Source organism: Hemitrygon akajei, chromosome 4, assembly GCF_048418815.1.
Source record: "Hemitrygon akajei chromosome 4, sHemAka1.3, whole genome shotgun sequence".
In the NCBI taxonomy this organism is placed as follows: Eukaryota; Metazoa; Chordata; class Chondrichthyes; order Myliobatiformes; family Dasyatidae; genus Hemitrygon; species Hemitrygon akajei.
This window is the reverse complement of record NC_133127.1, coordinates 193,839,655-193,859,561: the sequence shown is the minus strand read 5'-3', so window position 1 is coordinate 193,859,561 and position 19,907 is coordinate 193,839,655. Positions and strand designations below refer to the sequence as shown.

At 46.6% G+C, this 19,907-nt stretch overlaps 1 protein-coding gene across 1 annotated transcript in view; it reads left to right on the top strand.

Annotated features, from left to right (window-relative positions):
• The window catches only part of map6a (microtubule-associated protein 6a), a 45,512-nt gene extending 28,512 nt beyond the window's left edge, over window positions 1-17,000 (top strand). The window contains exons 2-4 of the mRNA XM_073044299.1: window positions 2,415-2,821; window positions 10,048-10,279; window positions 11,706-17,000. Coding sequence (XP_072900400.1) covers window positions 2,415-2,821; window positions 10,048-10,279; window positions 11,706-11,903 — 837 coding nt within the window. The 3' untranslated portion in view covers window positions 11,904-17,000. The remainder of the gene's footprint in view (window positions 1-2,414; window positions 2,822-10,047; window positions 10,280-11,705) is intronic.
• Window positions 17,001-19,907: the final 2,907 nt, after the last annotated feature.

Here is a 19,907-nt window from a genome sequence, read left to right as displayed (position 1 = left end):
GGTCTGTATATAAATCCCATCAGAGACTTTTTGCCCTTGCAGTTCCTTAGCTCTTCAACAACAATTCAACACTTTCCAACCCTATGTTACCTCTTTCCAATGATTTGATTTCAGTTTTTACTAACAGAGTAATGTTGCTCTCTGCCTTCCTGCCTGTCCTTTCAATACAATGTGTATCCCTGGTCATTAAGCTCCCAGCTATAATCTTTCAGCCATGATTTAGTGATGCCTACAATATCATAGCTGCCAATCTGTAACTGTGATACAAGTTCATCTACCTTATTCCGTATACTGTGCACATTCAAATATATCACCTTCGGTCCTGTATTCTCCCTTTTTGATTTTGTCCACTTTTAATGTTGCAACTCATCCTGTTGACTGCCATTTTGCCCTATCATCAGACTCTCCTTGCTAGGAGTCTCACTACACATTGCCTCTGTTTGCAAACCACCTAACTCATCTTCAGCACTATCACTCCAGGTTCCATCCCCCTGCCAAATTAGTTCAAACCCTCTCGAACAACTCTAGCAAACTTTAGCAATCAAGCTTGAAATGAAGTCCAGATTCCAAATGTTGCAATCAAATCCACGTCCACCATTTCCACTGGCGGTTTGTTCCACACTCGCACCACCTTCTGAGTGAAGAAGATCCCCTTCAGGTTCCCCTTAGAAATTACACCTTTCACCCTTAACCTATCTAGGACCTCTAGTTGTAGTCTCACCTAACCTCAGAGAAAAAAAAAACCTGCTTGCATTTACCCTATCTATAACCCTCTTAATTTTGTATCCCTCTATCAAATCTCCCCTCATTCTCCTGCACTCCAGGGAATAAAGTCCTAACCTATTCAAACCTTACCTATAACTCAGGTCTTCAAGTCCCAGCATCATCTTTATAAATTTTCTCTGCACTCCTTCAATCTCATTGATATCTTTCCTGTGGGTAGGTGACCATAACTGCACACAGTACTCCAAATTGGCCTCACTATTATACAACTTCAACATAACATCCTAATTCCTGTACTCAGTATCTGATTTATGAAAGCTAATGTGCCAAGATGGGTGGTGGGTTGTACCAAAGGAGATGTAAGGCACTCCTTCCCTCTGCTAGCCTGTAGGTCACCATTGGGCAAGCGAGGTACCTACTTAGCTACCCCACATCCCATCAGGGTCATGTAAAACCATGGGAGTGGGTGGTGGATGGTCGTTTGAGCAGCCGGTGCATATCACAAGACCTGGTTATACAACAACTGATGCCAGGCAGACAATCTCTGAAGAGTATTGATAACGGCTGGGGTCACCCGTCTTGTAAAGACACTGCCCAGAAGAAGGCAATGGCAAGCCATTTCTGTAGAAAAATTTGCCAAGAACAATTGTGGTCAAGACTGTGATCGTCCTTGTCACACAACACAGCATACAATGATGAAGATGAATATAGAAGGATGAGAGGGGATCTGATTGAAACTTATAAGATTATTAAGGGATTGGACACACTAGAGGCAGAAACCATGTTCCCGATGTTGGGGGAGTCCAGAACCAGAGGCCACAGTTTAAGAATAGGGGGTAGGCCATTTAGAACGGAGTTGAGGAAAACCCTTTTCACCCAGAGAGTTGTGGATCTATGAAATGCTCTGCCTCAGAAGGCTGTGGAGGTCAATTCTCTGGATGCTTTCAAGAAAGAGTTAGATAGAGCTCTTAAAGATAGCGGAGTCAAGGGATATGGGGAGAAGGCAGGAACTGGGTACTGATTGTGGATGATCAGCCATGATCACAGTGAATGATGGTGCTGGCTCGAAGGGCCAAAGGGCCTACTCCTGCACCTATTGCCTATTGTCTATTGAATATGTCAAAAACTGTCATTTTGCCCTGTCTACCCATTATGCTACTTTCAACGAATTATGGAGCAACGCACTCAAGATGCTGGGGGGGGGGGGGGGGGGAAGTCTCATCAGGTCAGGCAGCATCTATGGGGAGGAATAAATAGTCATCAGAACAATCTGTCCTGATGAAAGTCTTGGCCCGATACGTCAACTGTTTATTCCTCTCCTTAGATGCTGCCTAACCGGCTGAGTTCCTCCAGCATTTGTGTATGTGTGTCATTCTGGATTTCCAGCATCGGCCAGAATCTCTTCCGTCCCAGGTTCCTTTGTTCTAACACACTCCTCAGTGCCCTACCATTCACTGTGACAGTCCTACCTTGATTTGTCCTCAGAAAGTGCAATGACTCACACTTGTCTGCATTAAATTCCACCTGCCATCTTCCCAGCCTATTTCTCCAGCTCATCCAGATCTCTGCGGCCATCTTTGATAGCCGTCCTCCTTGATCACAGTTAGATCCTAAATTGTGGTGTAGTTGCTGTTGGATGGGTTGCATATCTTTTCACGATCTCTTTTTCACCCCTGTTCTGCCGCAACCAGGCATCTGAAGCGGTGACCGATGCCGTGTTGGCACCAGGAAACATCCGACCAGCCTCGAGGCGGGAGTCGGTCATGAGGCAGGACTACCGTCCCTGGAAGGTCCGCCCCGAGCCCAGCTGTAAGCCCAAGCAGGAGTACACCCCGACCGACACCCCCTTTGAGAAGGAGACACAGTACAAGAAGGATTTCAAGGCATGGCCCATCCCCAAGAGGAGCGACCAGCACCCCTGGATTCCCAAGGGGGAGAGAGGGAGCCAGACCCCAGTGCCCAGCGGGGAGGAGCCCGGTGGATCGGCAGCGCAAACGTCAGCCGGGACGGCGGCCGTGCAGGACCCTGCAAAGGGCAAAGCTGCAGACGCTCTAAACAGGCAGATCAAAGAGGACAGAGGGACGGCCACTTCGTACAGGTAACGTGCCAGTAGAGTTAAACACGGAACATAGAACAGTGCAGGCCCTTCGTCCCACGGTGTAGTGTCGAGCTTTTAACCTGCCCCTTCCCACTTACATAGCCCTCCGTGTTTCTGTAATCCATCAAAGAGCATCTTAAATGTCCATAATGTATCTGCCTCTGCCACCACCCTCGGCAGCTTGTTCCAAGTAACCCTCACTCTCTGTGTAATAAAGCTATCTCCCCCAATCAGTTTAAAATTCTGTTGCGTCATCTCCAGTTAACCGTTTCCACCCTGGAAAAGAGTATCCGGCTGTCCACTTATTAGATGCCTCTTATCAACTGTACCCCTCTATCAAGTCACCTCTTATCCTCTTTAGCTCCAAAGAGAAAATCCCTCGCTCACTCAACCTGTCTTCATAGGACATGCTCTCTAATCCAGGCAGCATCCTGATAAATCTCCTCTGCACCCTCTCTAATCCAGGCAGCACCCTGGTAAATCTCCTCTGCACCCTCTCTAAAGCTTTCAAATCCTTTCTATAATGAAGTGACCAGAACTGAACACAATATTCCAAGTGTGCTTTAACCAGGGTTTTATAGAGCTGCAACATTACCTCACAGCTCTTGAACTCAGTCTCCCTGAATAATGAAGGCCAACGCACCATACACAAGCTTAAGCACTCTATCAACTTGTGTCTAACATTGAGGAACCTATGGATATGAACTCCAAGATCCCTCTGTTTCTCCACGCTGACAAGAATCCTGCCATCAACCCTGTAGTCTGCTTTCAAATTCAATCTTCCGAAGTGAATCACTTCACACTTCTCTGGGTTAAACTCAATTGTTGTGTTAAAATTCATAGACTTCATGTTCATTGTCTCTCTGGCCAGAGTGTCTCATTCTTTGGAAGGTGGGAGCAGGCATCCACAAGGAGATAGGAGCTGGAGGAGGCTGCTCAGTCCCACAAACCTGCCCCAGTCCTCAATATGATCATGGAGCCAAAAGAAAATCAAAATGCTGGAGGGACTCTGTGGGCAGGCAGCATGAGAAGTGGGCAGTCGATGTCTCGGGTCGAGACCTTCATCTAGACTGAAAGAGTAGAAGCGAGGTGAGAGGAGGAGTGGTGCAAGAGCTGGGAGGTGATGGGTGGATCCAGGTGAGGAGGGTTGATAGGCAGATCGAGGAGGGGAGAGTGGAGAGAGTGAACGAGGCTGGGAGGTGATGGGCAGATCCAATTTTATGGGGCTGAGATCAAAGTGAAGAAGAATGACAGACAGATGGAGGAGGGGAGAGTGGAGGTAGTGACAGAGGGTGGGAAGTGATGGGTGGATCCAGATGAGGAGTGCTGATAGGCAGATGGAGGAGAGGAGAGTGGAGAGAGCGACTGAGTCTGGGAGATGATGGTGGAAACAGTGGAGGGCTTCAGATAATGGGATCTGATAGTAAGTGGAGCGTGGAACCAACTGAGGGAGGTTGGGAGGGTGGGGGACAAGTGGGAAGGGTGTGTGGGTAATGGGCAGAAGGAGTGGGTGGAGGAGAAGAAAGAAGCAGGGTGACGGGGGCCCACGATGTTTTGCTGACCTTTTAATCTACTCCAGGATCAATCAAACCTTTTCCTTCGACATAGCCCTCCATTTTTCTTTCATCCATGTGCCTATTTAAGAGTCTCTTAAATGTCCTTAATGTATCTGTCTCTGCCACCACCCCGGCAGCACATTCCACACACCCTCCAATGTCTGTGTATAAAACCTGCCTCTGATATCTGCCACCCTGCCCCCCCCATACTTCCCTCCAATCAGTTTATACTGAGCCCCCAAGTATTAGCCATTAAAGGCCAACATACCATATGCCTTCTTAACCATTCTATCCAATTGCACAGCAATTTGGAGGAATCTGCAGAGATATCATCCATCACTCTATTGCTCCAAAAAGAGGAGCTTAACCTTTCCTCATAAGACACGCTCTCTAATTCAGGCAGTGTCCTGGTAAATCCCCTCTACACCCTCTCTAAAGCTTCTAACAGGCTTGCTGTATGACTTTGCTGCTGATTGGTGTTGAGTTGGTCCGCAAGCCCAGTGAACTGAAGAACTGAAGACTCGTGTTGAATCTGTTCAACACGAGATTCGGCAGATGCTGGAAATCCAAACTCTCACACACAAAATGCTGGAGGGACTCAGCTGGCCAGGCAGCATCTATGGAGAGGAATAAACAGTCGATGTGTCAGGCAGAGACTGATCATCGGGACCAATGAAGGGTCTTGGCCTGAAACGTTGACTGCTTATTCCTCTCCGTAGATGCTGCCTGACCTGCTGAGCCCCTCCAGCAGTTTGTGTGTGTTGCTCTGGGCAGGTCTTCAAGTAGGCTTATTATCCACTTAGACCCTGTGGGTTTAATTAAACAGCTCCACCATGGGTTGTTATTTTGAAGTTGGGGATAATAAGGAGCCATTTATTTATTTGTTTGTTTGTTTGTTTATTTATTTATTCGCTCGTTCATTTATCTATCTCTTAATTGTTTATTTATTTAGAGATACAGCATGGAACCATCCCTTCAGCACTGTGAGCCATACAGCCCAACAATCCACCTATTTAAACCCAGCTTAAACACAGGACAATTTAGAATGACCAGTTAACCTACAAGCTGGTGCATCTTTGGACTGTGGGATAAAACTGAAGCAATCCCGATAAGCTCCTTATAGACGGCATTGGAATTGAACTCCAAACCCCGGCGCCATGAGTATAATAGCATTGCACCACCATGATGCCCCAAACAATTTCCAATGATGAATTATCAAACAAAAATCAATTAATTTTCTCCCATCAGATGGTCCAGGAGGGAGGTCTCATGTTGGGGTCCCGGTATCAGGAAGTGACAACACAGAGCGAGTGTAGTGGAGCTGTTAGCAGACTGTGAGACTGCTGGCTACAGCATGCAGATATAATTATAGCATCAGGCTGCATCTGTCTGAAAGTGTTTGCTTTTCACATTTAGACACCACAGACGGCCAGCATTGATTACTGCTGTATAATCATCCCGGGGGGGGTGAGTGTCTTTTTACGGGCTAATTTAAGAGTCAATCATGAGTCTGTCAGTCTTCAGCGCTCCTCATGCTGGCTCCTCTGGAAAGCTGAGGAGCAGGATTTCCAGGGTAGTGATCTCTGGATCGCTGCCTGTGGCACGCGCCAGTGAGGGTAAGGCACATGTGGAGCGTTTGATGGGGGGAGCCTATGGTGGCGAGTCTCAGACCAGAGGATACAGCCTCAGGATAGAGGGAACGGAGATAAGGAGGAATTTCTTTAGTAAATCTGTGGAATTCATTGCCACAAGTCAACAAAATAGAAAGAGTATGTCAACAAAATAGAGAGAGTACAGAGGAGATTTACTAGAATGTTACCTGGGTTTCTGCATAGAAGGTTGAGGGGGGACTTGATAGAGGTATTTAAAATTATGAGGGGGATAGATAGAGTTGATGTGGATAGGCTTTTTTCATTGAGATTAGGGGAGATTCAAACAAGAGGACATGAGTTGAGAGTTAGGGGGCAAAAGTTTAGGGGTAACACGAGGGGGAACTTCTTTACTCAGAGAGTGGTAGCTGTGTGGAATGAGCTCCCAGTAGAAGTGGTAGAGGCAGGTTTGGTATTGTCATTTAAAAAAAAAATTGGATAGGTATATGGACAGGAAAGGAATGGAGGGTTATGGGCTGAGTGCGGGTTGGTGGGTCTAGGTGACAGTAAGCGTTCGGCACAGACTAGAAGGGCCGAGATGGCCTGTTTCCGTGCTGTAATTGTTCTATGGTTATGTAAGTTGCTGTGGAGGCCAAGTCATTGGGTATATTTAAGGTAGAAGTTGATTCTTGATGAGTCAGGGTATGAAGGGATACGGGGAGAAGGCAGGAGATTGGGGCTGAGAGGGAAATGGATCAACCATGATGAAGTGGCAGAGCAGTGTCGATGGGCCAAATGGCCTATTTTGCTCCTATATATTATGATGTAATGTATGGTTGAGGAAGTGTTGTGGGGTGCAGGGTTTCAGATTTCTGTATCATTAGGATCTCTTCTGTGGAAGTTACCAAACAGAGTGATAGGGCTGAGGGTGAAGCAGTTGGTCTACAAGCAAATGCAGTGTGTAGTGAGACTGTGAGGAAGACCAGGCAGATGACAGGGCAAAATTGCAGTCAGTGGGGTGAGTCCAAGTGTAACATAGGGGCAAAATGAAAAAGGGTGATGAATACAGGACAGAAGGTGTTATATTGGAATGCCTGCAGTACATGGAATAAGGTAGATAATCTTGTAGCACAGTTAGAGATTGGCAGGTACAATGTTGTGGTCAGCACTCAGTTGTGGCTGAAAGAAGATTATAGGTAGGAGCCTAACGTCTAAGGATACACATTGTATTGAAAGGACAGGCAAGTCAGCCGAAAGGGCAAGGTGGCTCTATTGGTAAAAAAAAATGAAATCAAATCCTTCGAAAGAGGTAACATAGGATCAGAAGATGTAGAGTCCTTGTGGGTAGAGTTAAGAAACTGCATGGGTAAAAAGACCCTGATAGGAGTTATATACAGGCCTCTGAACAGCAGCAAGGATGTGGGCTACAAATTACGAAGGAAGATGGAAAAGTCATGTAAAGAGGGCAACGTTGTGATGATCATACGAGATTTCAATATATAGGCAGATTGGGAAAAGCAGGTTGGTGCTAGATCCTAAGAAAGGTAATTTGTAGAATGCCTATAAGATGGATTTTTAGAGCATCTTGTGGTTGGCATTTCTGGATTGGGCATTGTGTAATGAATAGGGAGCTTAAGGTAGAGGAACCTTTGGGAGAATTCACCCTGCAAATTGAGAAGGAGAAGCTAAAGTCGGATGTATCAGTATTACAGTGGAGTAAAGGGAATTACAGAGGCATTAGAGAGGAGCTGGCCAAAGTTGATTGGAAGTGGGCACTAGCAGGGATGATGGCAGAACAGCAGGGGCTGGAAGTTCTGGGAGCAATTTGGAGGCACAGGATAGTCACATTCCTAAGAAAAAGAAGTATTCTAAAAGGAGGGTGAGACAACTGTGGCTGACAAGGGAAGTCAAAGACACCACAAAAGGAGAGGCATATGGCGTAGCAAAAATTAGTAGGAAATTAGAGGATTGAGAACTTTTTAAAAGACAACAGAATGAAATTAAAAAGGCCATAAGGAAAGTAAGGATAAAATATGAAGGTAAACTAGCCTACAATATAAAAGAGGACACAAAACGTTTTTTCAGATATATAAAGAATAAAAGAGAGGTGAGGGATCGGCTGTGGAAAGGGTGAACAGTTTCATGTTCATAGGTGTCAACATTTCTGAGGATTTATCCTGGACCCAACATATCAAGGTAGTTACAAAGAAAGCATGACAGAGCTAAATCTCATTAGGAGTTTGAGGAGATTTGGTATGTCACCAAAGACACTCGCAAATTTCTACAGATGTACCATGGAGAGCATTCTAACTGGTGGCATCACTGTTTGGTATGGAGGGGCCACTGCACAGGATCAGAAAAAGCTGCAGAAGGTTGTAAACTCAGCCAGCTCCATTGTGGGCACAAACCTCCCCAGTATCCAGGATACCTTCAAAAGGCGATGCCTTAGAAAAGCGGCATCCACCATTAAGGACCCTTGTCACCCAGGGCATGTCCTCTTCTCATTGTACTACTGCCATAAAACAACAAATATCACAACCTATGCCAGTGATATTAAACCTGATTCTGATTTTGATGCTAGGATGCTCACCCATCTTGTAAAGACACTGCCCAGAAGAAGGCAATGGCAAATCACTTCTGTAGAAACAATTATGGTCAAAGACCATGATCACTCACATCATGCAACACAGCACACGATGATTATGGTGATCATCCTAGTGAGCCTAATGTAAATCTGTGTATGTGTAAGTAGGGCTCATCAGCCGTGGTTGGCAGCTCATCTCGGAGAAGGAAAACTCTGATCTCAAACCTCAGCTGCCCTGTGGCTATACCCACTCACGAGGAAGGCTTCGGGAGTAAATCCCGAGGGAAATATCCGGAGCTGGAGTCCCTGAGGCAGTCCTACACTGAGTTCAACGCTGACTGGCAACTCCTGCGTCGCTGCTGGTACCAGACTGTATCGGTCTCTGCCGTTGCTTTGGGTTGATCAGATGTGTGGAGAGGGGGAGCTTGCTACACGGGCAACAGCTTGCTCTCCATATCGTACAGCCCCGGCTTGTGTATCTAGCCAGCTAGGACACAACATCCATGGTTGACCATGACCGACGGAGGTCTCTTCATGCAAATAAACACATGTTGATGTATAAATGGGTGTGCCCATTGCTAGCTGTCTGTCTCACAGGCAACTGCTAGAAATGACAGTCCATCACGCACACCAGCCTCCCTTCCATGAACTCCACCTACACTTCCGACTGCCTCAGGAAAGCAGCCAGCATAATCAAGGACCCCCCCCCCCAACTATGGATATTCTCTCGACTGAAGAAATAAAAGTTAGAGCGCTCATCCCCCCCACACTCATGGACAGCTACTAACCCAGTCTTATTTGATTCTTCGACAGACTTTTATATAGATATGGCCAGGACTCAAGGACCTGAGTTACAGAGAAAGGTTGAACAGGTTAGGACTTTATTCCCTGGAGCGCAGGAGGAGGAGGGGGGATTTTATAGAAGTATACAAAGTTATGAGAGCTGTAGATGCAGGATTTTTCCCCTCAAGTTGGGTGAGACTAGAACTAGAGGTCATAGGTTAAGGGTGAAAGGTGAAATATTTAATGGGAACTTTGAGTGGCGAACTTCTTCACACAGAGTGAAGTGAGAGTAGGGATCGAGCTGCCAGTGGACGTGGTGGGTGAGGGTTCCATTGCAACAATTTTGGATAAGAACATGGATGAGAGGGACAGGGTGGGGTATGGTCCAGGTGTGAGTAAATGGGACTGGAGAGAAAAACAGGTCAGCACGGACTAGATGGGTTGAAGGGCCTGCTTATGACTCTGCTAAAGATGAACTCATGACCTGGCCATCTACCTTGCCATGGACCTTGCACCTTACTGTCTGTCTGCTCTGCAATTTCTCTGTAACTGTAGCACTCTATTCTGCACTTTGAGTTCCTCTTTTTTAATAGTATGATGTACTTATGAATGGAATGATCTGTTTGGATACCACACAGACAATAGTTTTTCATTGTGTCTCGGTTCAGTTCACGTGGCAGTAACAAAGCAATGACCGACTGTGTCTCCCCGCAGGAACGAGTTCAGGGCCTGGTCAGTGGACGTCAAACCCACAAAGGCCATCAAGCCCAAGCAAACGTACCACCCTCCAGAGGTGAAGGTCGCCCATGAAACCAGTTACAACACCACCTTCAGGGGCCAGTTCAGTAAGCGGCCAGAAATGATCAAGCCGGGGACAGCGGACTCCAAGGGTCCGGAACGCAGGATACGCAGCCTCTACAGCGAGTTCTACAGAGAGCCAGCCAAGGTAAAGGCAAAACCCGCAGCCCCACGTTCTCTCACCCTGGTCACCAGTAGCTTATGGGGGAGGCAGTTTTGGGGAGCATCTTTTGTTTATTTCAATGCGGCCAATGGCAACATGGCAGCTTTGCAATTAGTGCAACACTTTAAAACGTCAGCTGTAAGACCAGGGTTCGATTCCCGCTGCTGCCTGTAAGGATTTTGCATGTTCTCCCCGTGACCATGTGGATTTCCTCCAGGTGCTCCAGTTTCCTCCCACAGTCCAAAGACGTACCAGTTAGGATTATTAAGTCGTGTGGGCATGCCATGTTGGCGCTGAAGTGTGGCGACACTTGATCATTTGATTTGATGCAAATGATGCATCAAGAAAAAGAGGAATAGTGAGCAAGTGTTCATGCACCGTTCAGAAATCTGATGGCAGAGGGGATGAAGTTGTTCCGAAAGTAGTGAGTGTCAGTCTTCTGGCTTCTGTACCTCCTCCCTAATGGTAGCAATGAGAAGAGGGCATCTCCTACGTGATGAAGGTCCTTAATGACAGATGCCACCTTCTTGAGTCACCATCTTTTGAAGATGTGCTCGATGCTGGGGAGGCTAGTGCCCATGGCAGAGCTGGCTGGGTTTACAACTTGCAGCAGTGTTTTCCGATCCTGTGTAGTGGCCCCTCCAGACCAGACGGTGATGCAGCCAGTCAGAATGCTCTCCACGGTACATCTGTAGACATTTGTAAGTCATCAGGGTGGAAGGGTTGGTGGAAACATTGACTGTTTATTCCCGTCCATTGTTGCTGCCTGACCTGCTGAGTTCCTCCAGCATTTGTGTGTGTGTTGCTCAAAATTTACAGCATCTGAACTTAAGAGGGTCTACAGATGCTGGAAATCCAAAGCAACACACACAAAAAAAGCTGGAGGAACTCAGCAGGTCAGGCAGCATCTATAGAAATGAATGAACAGTTGACGTTTTGGGTCGAGACCCTTCTTCAGGACTGGAAAGGAGGGGGAAGATGCCAGAATAAAAAGGTAGGGGGCACAGGAGGGAGGACAGCTAGAAAGTGATAGGTGAAGCCAGGTGGTGCCTATCACCTCTCCCTGGTACCCCTCCTCCTTCCCTTTCTCCTATCCATAGGAGAACGGGAAGGAGGAGGGGGTACCACCAGCCCTTTACCTTTCCTACTGACCGGCAACAACAATCATTCCAGGGTTAAAGTCATGTAGATAACACTTCTTCCCCATTATAATGCTTGTTGAACCTCTTGACCATGTCTGCATGCTTTTATACATTGGGATGCTGCCACATGATTGGCTGCTGTTATATTGTCATTAATGAGCAGGTGTATCTAATAAAGTGGCACTGAGTGTATGTTGTATAATATTGTGATTCTAACAATTATTTTTCACCCCCTTTCCCCACCCCACACTTCTGCCTCTTCCTTCAAGTCGGAGAAGCCCAGCGCCCAGACATCAAAACCAAAAAAGCCGTCCAGCCATAAAACGCCTCGCAAAGCCAAAGAGAAACACAGCACATCTAGCCGGGCAGTGAAGAAAAAGGCGGCCGAGAGCGCACCACCCACCAACCCGGAGGAAGGCGAGAAAAACCAGGAGATCAACAACAAGTTAGCCGAGGCGAAAGAGTGATGTCGCCAACACGTCTGTGACTGGGGCCACTGGAGAATGATCAGACCTTTTCCCGCCAGACAAAAGGCAGCCCTCTGTCACACGCAGATCAATAGTTCAGCCAGAGTATTTATTGACGACTATGCATCAGCCAAGGATTTGGGAGTTGGCCCGGTGTGTATGACACTCTGAAAACAGGGTTTACTCAAAGAATAGGGGAAACTACAGCAACTTCTCCCAATTAACAGCTGGATAATTTCTCCAGAAGGAAGCAGTCTATGGGGGATAGTTAGATATAAGTTATATCCATAAAGTCAATCTTGTACACTTAGAGCAGGGTGGATGCCAAGCTTGATTGGCAGGGGAATTACCCAATCAGCTCCACCCTGGCCGACCTTAAGATTGTCAATAAATATAGCCTAGACCAGGAGAGCCTAATTCAACACTATAATCCTCTTTATGTATAAGATTGGAAGACGCAGGATCAGAATTAGGCCATTTGGCCCATCAAGACTGCTCAGCCATTCAGTCATGGCTGATTTATTATCCCTTTAAACACATTCTCCTGCCTTCTCTCAGTAAGCTTTGATGCCCCGCCTAATAACGAACCTATCAACCTCTGCTTTAAATATACTCAGTGACTTTGCCTCCATAGCTATCTGTGGCAATGAATTCCACAGACTCACGACCCTCTAGCTAAAGAAATTCCTCCTGATCTCTGATCTAAATGAATGCCCCTCTTTTCTGAGGCTGTACCCTGTAGTCCAAGAACCCCCTGCCCCCACTAAGCAAACTTCCTCTGCGCATTCACTCTATCTAGGTTTTTCAACATTCTGTAAGTTTCAATGAGATCCCCCCCCCCCCTCTATTATTCTTACCGGCAGCAAGTAGAGGCCCAGAGCTATCAAACGCTCCTCACACATTAACCCTTTCATTCCCAGGATCATTCTCATAAACCTCCTCTGGACCCTCTCCAATGCCAGCACATATTTTCTCAGAAAAGGGGTCCAAAGCTGCTCACAGTACTCAGTCTGGCCAATGCCTTATAAAGCCTCAGCATTACATCTTCGCCTTTACATTCTAATCCTCTCAAAATAACTACTGACATTGCATTTGCCTTCCTCATCACTGACTCAACCTACAAGCTCACCTTTAGGATGGTGGTCTCTCAGCTCTCTCCTCCTCAACTGCCCTCCTTCCCTCGGCCCACCCGTCCCTTCCAGCCCAGTGATATGTCTGAATCCTGCATTAGTGAATTGACAGACTTCACACACATTGAACAGTGTCATGGGTGGAATTGGCACTGAGGACAAGAATGGTCAATAACAATGAATACACAGTGGACAGGAGATTCATATAACATGTCGGTGAGGCCTGATTTGGAGTATGGTATACAGTTCTGGTCATCTACCTACAGAAAAGATATTAATAGGTTGAAAGAGAGCAGAGAAAATTTACAAGGATGTTGCCAGGACTTCAAGACCTGAGTTATAGGGTTAATAGGTTAAATAAGGTTTGGACTTTATTCCCTGAAGTGTAGGACAATGAGGGGAGATTTGATATTTGAGATCTATATAAAATTATGAAGGGTATAGACAGGGTAAATGCAAGCAATCTTTTTCCACTGAGGTTGGGTGAGACTAGAATTAGAGGTCATGAGTTTAGGGTGAAAGGTGAGATGATTAAGGGGAACCTGAGAGGGAACTTCTTCTCTCAGAGTGTGGCGTGAGTGTGGAACGAGCTGAGAGCATAAGTTGTGGTTGCAAGTTTGATTGCAACTTTTGCAAGGTTTGACTAAGTAAATGGATGGGAGATGTATGGAAGGCTAAGGACGGGGTGCAGTCAATGGGACTAGGTCAAGTAACAGCTTGGCACAGGCTAGATGGGCCAAAGGGCCTGTTTCTCTCCTGTAGCGCACTCTAACTCTGGAGAATACCACCAGGTTTCTGCGGAGCAGTCTTAGCTGTTAGTCCTTCACACAATTCACACATAAACCACTTGAATTCCTGTTTCCATCACTTACAGAATCTGGAACTCGGCCCAAAATCTACATATTTGCCTTTAGTCATCTATACACTCAGTGGACACTTAATTATCTACCTCCTGTACCTAATAAAGTGGACACTGGTTTGTGGTCTTCTGCTGCTGTAGCCCATCCACTTCAATGTTCGATGTGTTGTGCATTCAGCGATGCTCTTCTGCACACCACTGTTGTGACACACGGTTGTTTGAGCTTGTCGCCTTCTTGTCAGCTTGAACTAGTCTGGCCGTTCTCCTCTGACCTCTCTCATTAACAAAGAGTTTTCACCCACAGAACTACCACTCACTGGATGTATTTTTTATTATTTTTCACACCATTCTCTTTAATCTCTAGAGACTGTTGCATGTGAAAATCCCAGGAGATCAACAGCTTCTGACTTACTCAAACCACCCTGTCTGGCACCAACAGTCAATGTCACTTAGATCACATTTCTTCCCCATTCTGATGTTTGTCTGAACAACTGAACCTCTTGACCATGTCTGCATGCTTTTATGCATTGAGATTCTGCCATGTGATTGGCTGATTAGATATTTGCATTAATGAGCAGGTGTACTTAATATAATGGCCACTCCATCTAGGATCTCTAACTCACTTCCACACAACTCCTACAAACTCTTCATTCTCAAAAATGTATTAGTTATCCGGCTCCCTTTGGTTAATTCCATACCACACCACTTTTTCCCAGCTTCCCACTCCCAACGATTTGCCAGGTGAAAGCAGAATTAGGCCATTCGGCCCATTGAGTCTGCTCCACCATTCCATTATGACTGATTTACTATCCCTCTCAATCCCATTCTCCTGCCTTCTCCCCATAACGTTCGACACCCTGATTAATCAACCTCTGCCTTAAATATATCCAGTGACTTGGCCTCCACAGCTGTCCGTGGCAGAGCATTCCACAGATTCGCCACTCTCTGGCTAAAGAAATTCCTCCTCATCTCTGTTGTAAAGGGATGAACCTCAATTCTGTGGATGTACCCCCTGGACTTTGACTTCACCCACTATAGGAAACATCCTCTCCACGTCCACTCTATCTGTGTCCTCAGGTCCTAGACTCCCCCACTATAGGAAACATCCTCTCCACATCCACTCTATCTGTGTCCTCTGGTCCTAGACTTCCCCACTATAGGAAACATCCTCTCCACATCCACTCTATCTGTGTCCTCAGGTCCTAGACTCCCCCACTATAGGAAACATCCTCTCCACATCCACTCTATCTGTGTCCTCAGGTCCTAGACTCCCCCACTATAGGAAACATCCTCTCCACATCCACTCTATCTGTGTCCTCTGGTCCTAGACTTCCCCACTATAGGAAACATCCTCTCCACATCCACTCTATCTGTGTCCTCAGGTCCTAGACTCCCCCACTATAGGAAACATCCTCTCCACATCCACTCTATCTGTGTCCTCAGGTCCTAGACTCCCCCACTATAGGAAACATCCTCTCCACATCCACTCTATCTTAGCCTTTCAATTTCAATGGGTTTCAGTCAGGTTCCTCCAGCTCCTCATATGTTAACCTTTACATTCCTGGGATCATTTTCATGAACCCCCTCTGGACCCTCTCCAATGCCAGCACATCCTTTCTTAGATAAGGGGCCCAAAACACTGCTCACAGTATTCCAAATGCAGCCTGACCAATGCCTTATAAAACCCTAGCATTACATCCTTGCTAAACAACTATATCCTCCTGTCCATTTGTTTATTATCAACCTGCGGAACTTGGTCCTGAACCAAAAGACTGAACGAAAGGGCTGGGCGGGCGGTGGGGGGAGGGGTCGGCTGTCGGCTGGGAGGGTGGGGAGTGCGCCAGGGGCTGATTGTACCATCACCCTGGTTGTGGCCCAAGTCTAACTGTCTGACTGCCTGAGCTGGTGAGGACCTGCTGAGGCCGAGAGCAGGTAGGAAGCTTGGTTAGTGTTTGGACTGGGCTGGAGACCCCATTGACTGCCTGAACATTGGCCAGAGTGAGGAAAGGGGCGGAGAGCCAGTGTGGGGGGTGCATCTAACACGACCCACTCGTGTGTCAACTGTGTTAGATGTTCGCACATGCGGGCGTGCCAGGGGATGTGCATGCTGTCACACTAAGGTGAACTACTGTCTTATTCGCAATACACAGACACATGAGCACAGCACGCACAGACTGGTGTGAATGTAGGATGAAAACGTGAAAGCACACATACACATATGTCCCTCTGATGGACATGAGCATGCATGAACTCTTCATATCTCTCTGTCTCTCTCTATATTGCTCTCTCTCTCTCTCTCTCTCTTTCACTGTCCCTCTGTCTACTGCCTGTCTCTGTCCATATCTCTATAAACTTCTCCATCACTCTCTCTTTCTCTCTCTCTCTCTCTCTCTCTCTCTCTCGCTCTCACTCACTGTCCCTCTGTCTCTGTCCATATCTCTATTTACCTCTCTGTCACTCTCTCTCTCTCTCTTTCCCTCTCCCTCTCCCTCGCTCACTGGTCCCTCTCTGCTGTCTGTCCCTATCTCTCTATGTACCTCTCGTTTTGTCTCTGTCATTTCCTCTCCTCCCTCTCTCTGTCTCTCTCTCTCTGTTTCTCCCTCTCTCTGTCTCTGTCTCTCTCTCTGTTTCTCCCTCTCTCTGTCTCTCTCTCTCTCTGTTTTTCCCTCTCTGTCTCTCTCTCTGTTTCTCCCTCTCTCTGTCTGTCTCTCTCCCTTCCCTCTCTCTGTTTCTCTCTGACTGCCTGTCCCTCTTGTTCACTGTCTGATGTATGTCTTTCTGTCTCTCGCTCTCTCATGTCTCACTCTGTCTTTCACTCTCTCACTCACACACACGCACCACTCTCCATACTTTGAACACGGAATACTCCCCAAACGTTTCAAGAATTGATGGGAACACTCTCCTCAATGCTCCCCTCCCCCCCCCCCGTTCCAGCCCTGGTAACTGACTCTCCGGTGACGGGGTTGGGTATGTCGCACTTGGTCGCGTTTCAGTCATATTGTGGTGGTGGGAATGATCAGTTAATGTCAGTGTGTAGCTCCCGGTTGTGATGTGATTTGTGAACGTTGCTTGCAGTTATTTACCAATAAATGCTGATTGCTGAGTGTCCCTGAGGAGTTTGCTCATGATCGTTCTGTTTGTCCATCCCACACTCAGAATCAGAATCAGGCTTATTGTCACAGACATGACGTCGTGAAGTTTGTTATTTTGTACAAGAGTTTGTTTATGAAAATTCCAAATGAACTTCGGTGGTTCAGCCAAGCGACACCACAAGAAATAGCATTCTCATAACTAGGACTCTGCGATTAGTGCTAATCAGACATGCACTTAAATATTACAGGTAACGTGGAATTGCCAAGCCTATCAAAATAAACTTAACAAGCTTAAGCAGAAAGCAGCAGGAGACCGCATTACAAAAAGTAGATCGCTCGAGCAAAACACCAAACAATTAACGACTCTTATTAAACAACAAATAACCAGTTCGGGTGCTCTGAAAAGCACAGAGCCCAATGCTCTCCAGTGCTCCTCACAGGCACTAGGAGCTCATTACAGGAAGGGTATAGATCATACGCAGGCAGAAGGGATTATGTGCCTTTTGATTCATTAATTCAGTACAACTTTGAGGGCCGAAGGGCCTACTTCTGTCCTAGAGAAACGCAAGAGACTCCGTCGATGCTGGAAATGGTGAGAATTGATGAAACGTTGACTGTTTATTCCTCTCCATATATAACGCCCGACCTGCTGAGTTCCTCCAGCAGTCTGTGTGTGTTCTTTATCCTGTTCTAGCTTCTTCTGCATCTCTTATCTCCAACCTACCAGCCCACAGATCTTTCCAATGTGGGAGGATACCTGACAAACCCAGGCAGTCATGAGGAGAACGTGCAAACTCCACATAGGCAGAGGGTGGGATTTAACCTGGGTCTCTGGATCTCTACCTGCAATATTCTGCAGTGATCTTTTTTTGCATTCAGGAATTCAGGAAAATTGCCATGCCATGGATACCCAGAAGAGCTGTAAAGCTGTATTAAGTTCAAAGTTCAAATTTCAAAGTAAATTTAGGGAACTTTTATTCCAAATCAAAGTCAAGGTAAATTTATTATCAAGTGATGTATATGTTCCTACATACAACCTTGAGGTCCATTTTCTGGCAGGCATTTAGAAACATAGAAAACCTACAGCACAATACAGGCCCTTCGGCCCACAAAGCTGTGCTAAACAAAACCCTACCTAGGTTTTACCCATCGCCCTCTATCTTCTAAATTCCGTGTAGCCATCCAGGGGTCTCTTAAAAGACCCTAGCGTTTCCGTCTCCACCACCGCTGCCCGCAGCCCATTCCACACACTCACCACTCTCTGTGTAAAAAACTTACCCCGACATCCCATCTGTACCTGCTTCCAAGCACCTTAAAACTGTGCCCTCTTGTGCTAGCCATTTCAGCCCTGGAGAAAAGCCTTTGACTATCCACACGATCAATGCCTCTCATTATCTTGTAAACCTCTATCAGGTCACTTCCAGTCCTCCGTCGCTCCAAGGAGAAAAGGCTGAGTTCACTCAACCTATTCTCATAAGGCATGCTCCCCAATCCAGACAACATCCTTGGTAAATCTCCTCTGCACCCTTTCTATGGTTTCCACATCCTTCCTGTAGTGAGGCGACCCGAACTGAGCACAATACTCCAAGTGGGGTCTGACCAGGGTCCTATATAGCTGCAACATTACCTCTCAGCAATTAAACTCAATCCCTCGATTGATGAAGGCCAATGCACCCTATGCCTTCTTAACCACAGAGTCAACCTGCGCAGCTGCTTTGAGTGTCCTATTGACTTGGAACCCAAGATCCCTCTGATCCTCCACACTGCCAAGAGTCTTAACATTAATCCTATATTCTGCCATCATATTTGACCTACCAAAATGAACCACCTCACACTTATCTGGGGTTGAACTCCATCTGCCACTTCTCAGCCCAGTTTTGGATTCTATCAATGCCCCGCTATAACCTCTGACAGCCCTCCACACTAGCCACAACACTCCCAACCTTTGTGTCATCAGCAAACTTACTAACCCATCCCTCCACTTCCTCATCCAGGTCATTTACAAAAATCACAAAGAGTAGGGGTCTCAGAACAGATCCCTGAGGCACACCACTGGTCACTGACCTCCATGCAGAATATGATCCGTCTACAACCAGTCTTTGCCTTTTGTGGGCAAGCCAGTTCTGGATCCACAAAGCAATGTTCCCTTGGATCCCATACCTCCTTACTTTCTCAAAAAGCCTGGCATAAGGTACCCCATCAAGTGCCTTGCTGAAATCCATATACACTACATCTACTGCTCTTCCTTCATCAATGTGTTTAGTCACATCCTCAAAAAATTCAATCAGACTCGTAAGGCACGACCTGTCTTTGACAAAACCATGCTGACCATTCCTAATCATATTATGCCTCTCCAAATGTTCATAAATCCTGCCTCTCAGGATCTTCTCCATCAACCTACCAACCACTGAAGTAAGACTCACTGGATATAATTTCCTACGCTATCCCTACTCCCTTTATTGAATAAGGGAACAACATCCGCAACCCTCCAATCCTCCGGAACCTCTCCTGTCCTCATTGATGATGCAAAGGTCATTGCCAAAGGCTCAGCAGTCTCCTCCCTCACTTCCCACAGTAGCCTGGGGTACATCTCGTCCAGTCCCAGAGACTTATCCAACTTGATGCTTTCCAAAAGCTCCAGCACATCCTCTTTCTTAATATCTACATGCTCAAGCTTTTCAGTCTGCTGTAAGTCATCCCTACAATTGCCAAGATCCTTTTCCGTAGTGAATACTGAAGCAAAGTATTCATTAAGAACCTCCGCTATTTCCTCCAGTTCCATACACATTTTTCCACCGTCACACTTGATAGGTCCTATTCTTTCATGTCTTATCCTCTTGCTCTTCACATACTGTAGAATGCCTTGGGGTTTTCCTTAATCCTGTCTGCCAAGGCCTTCTCATGGCCCCTTCCGGCTCTCCTA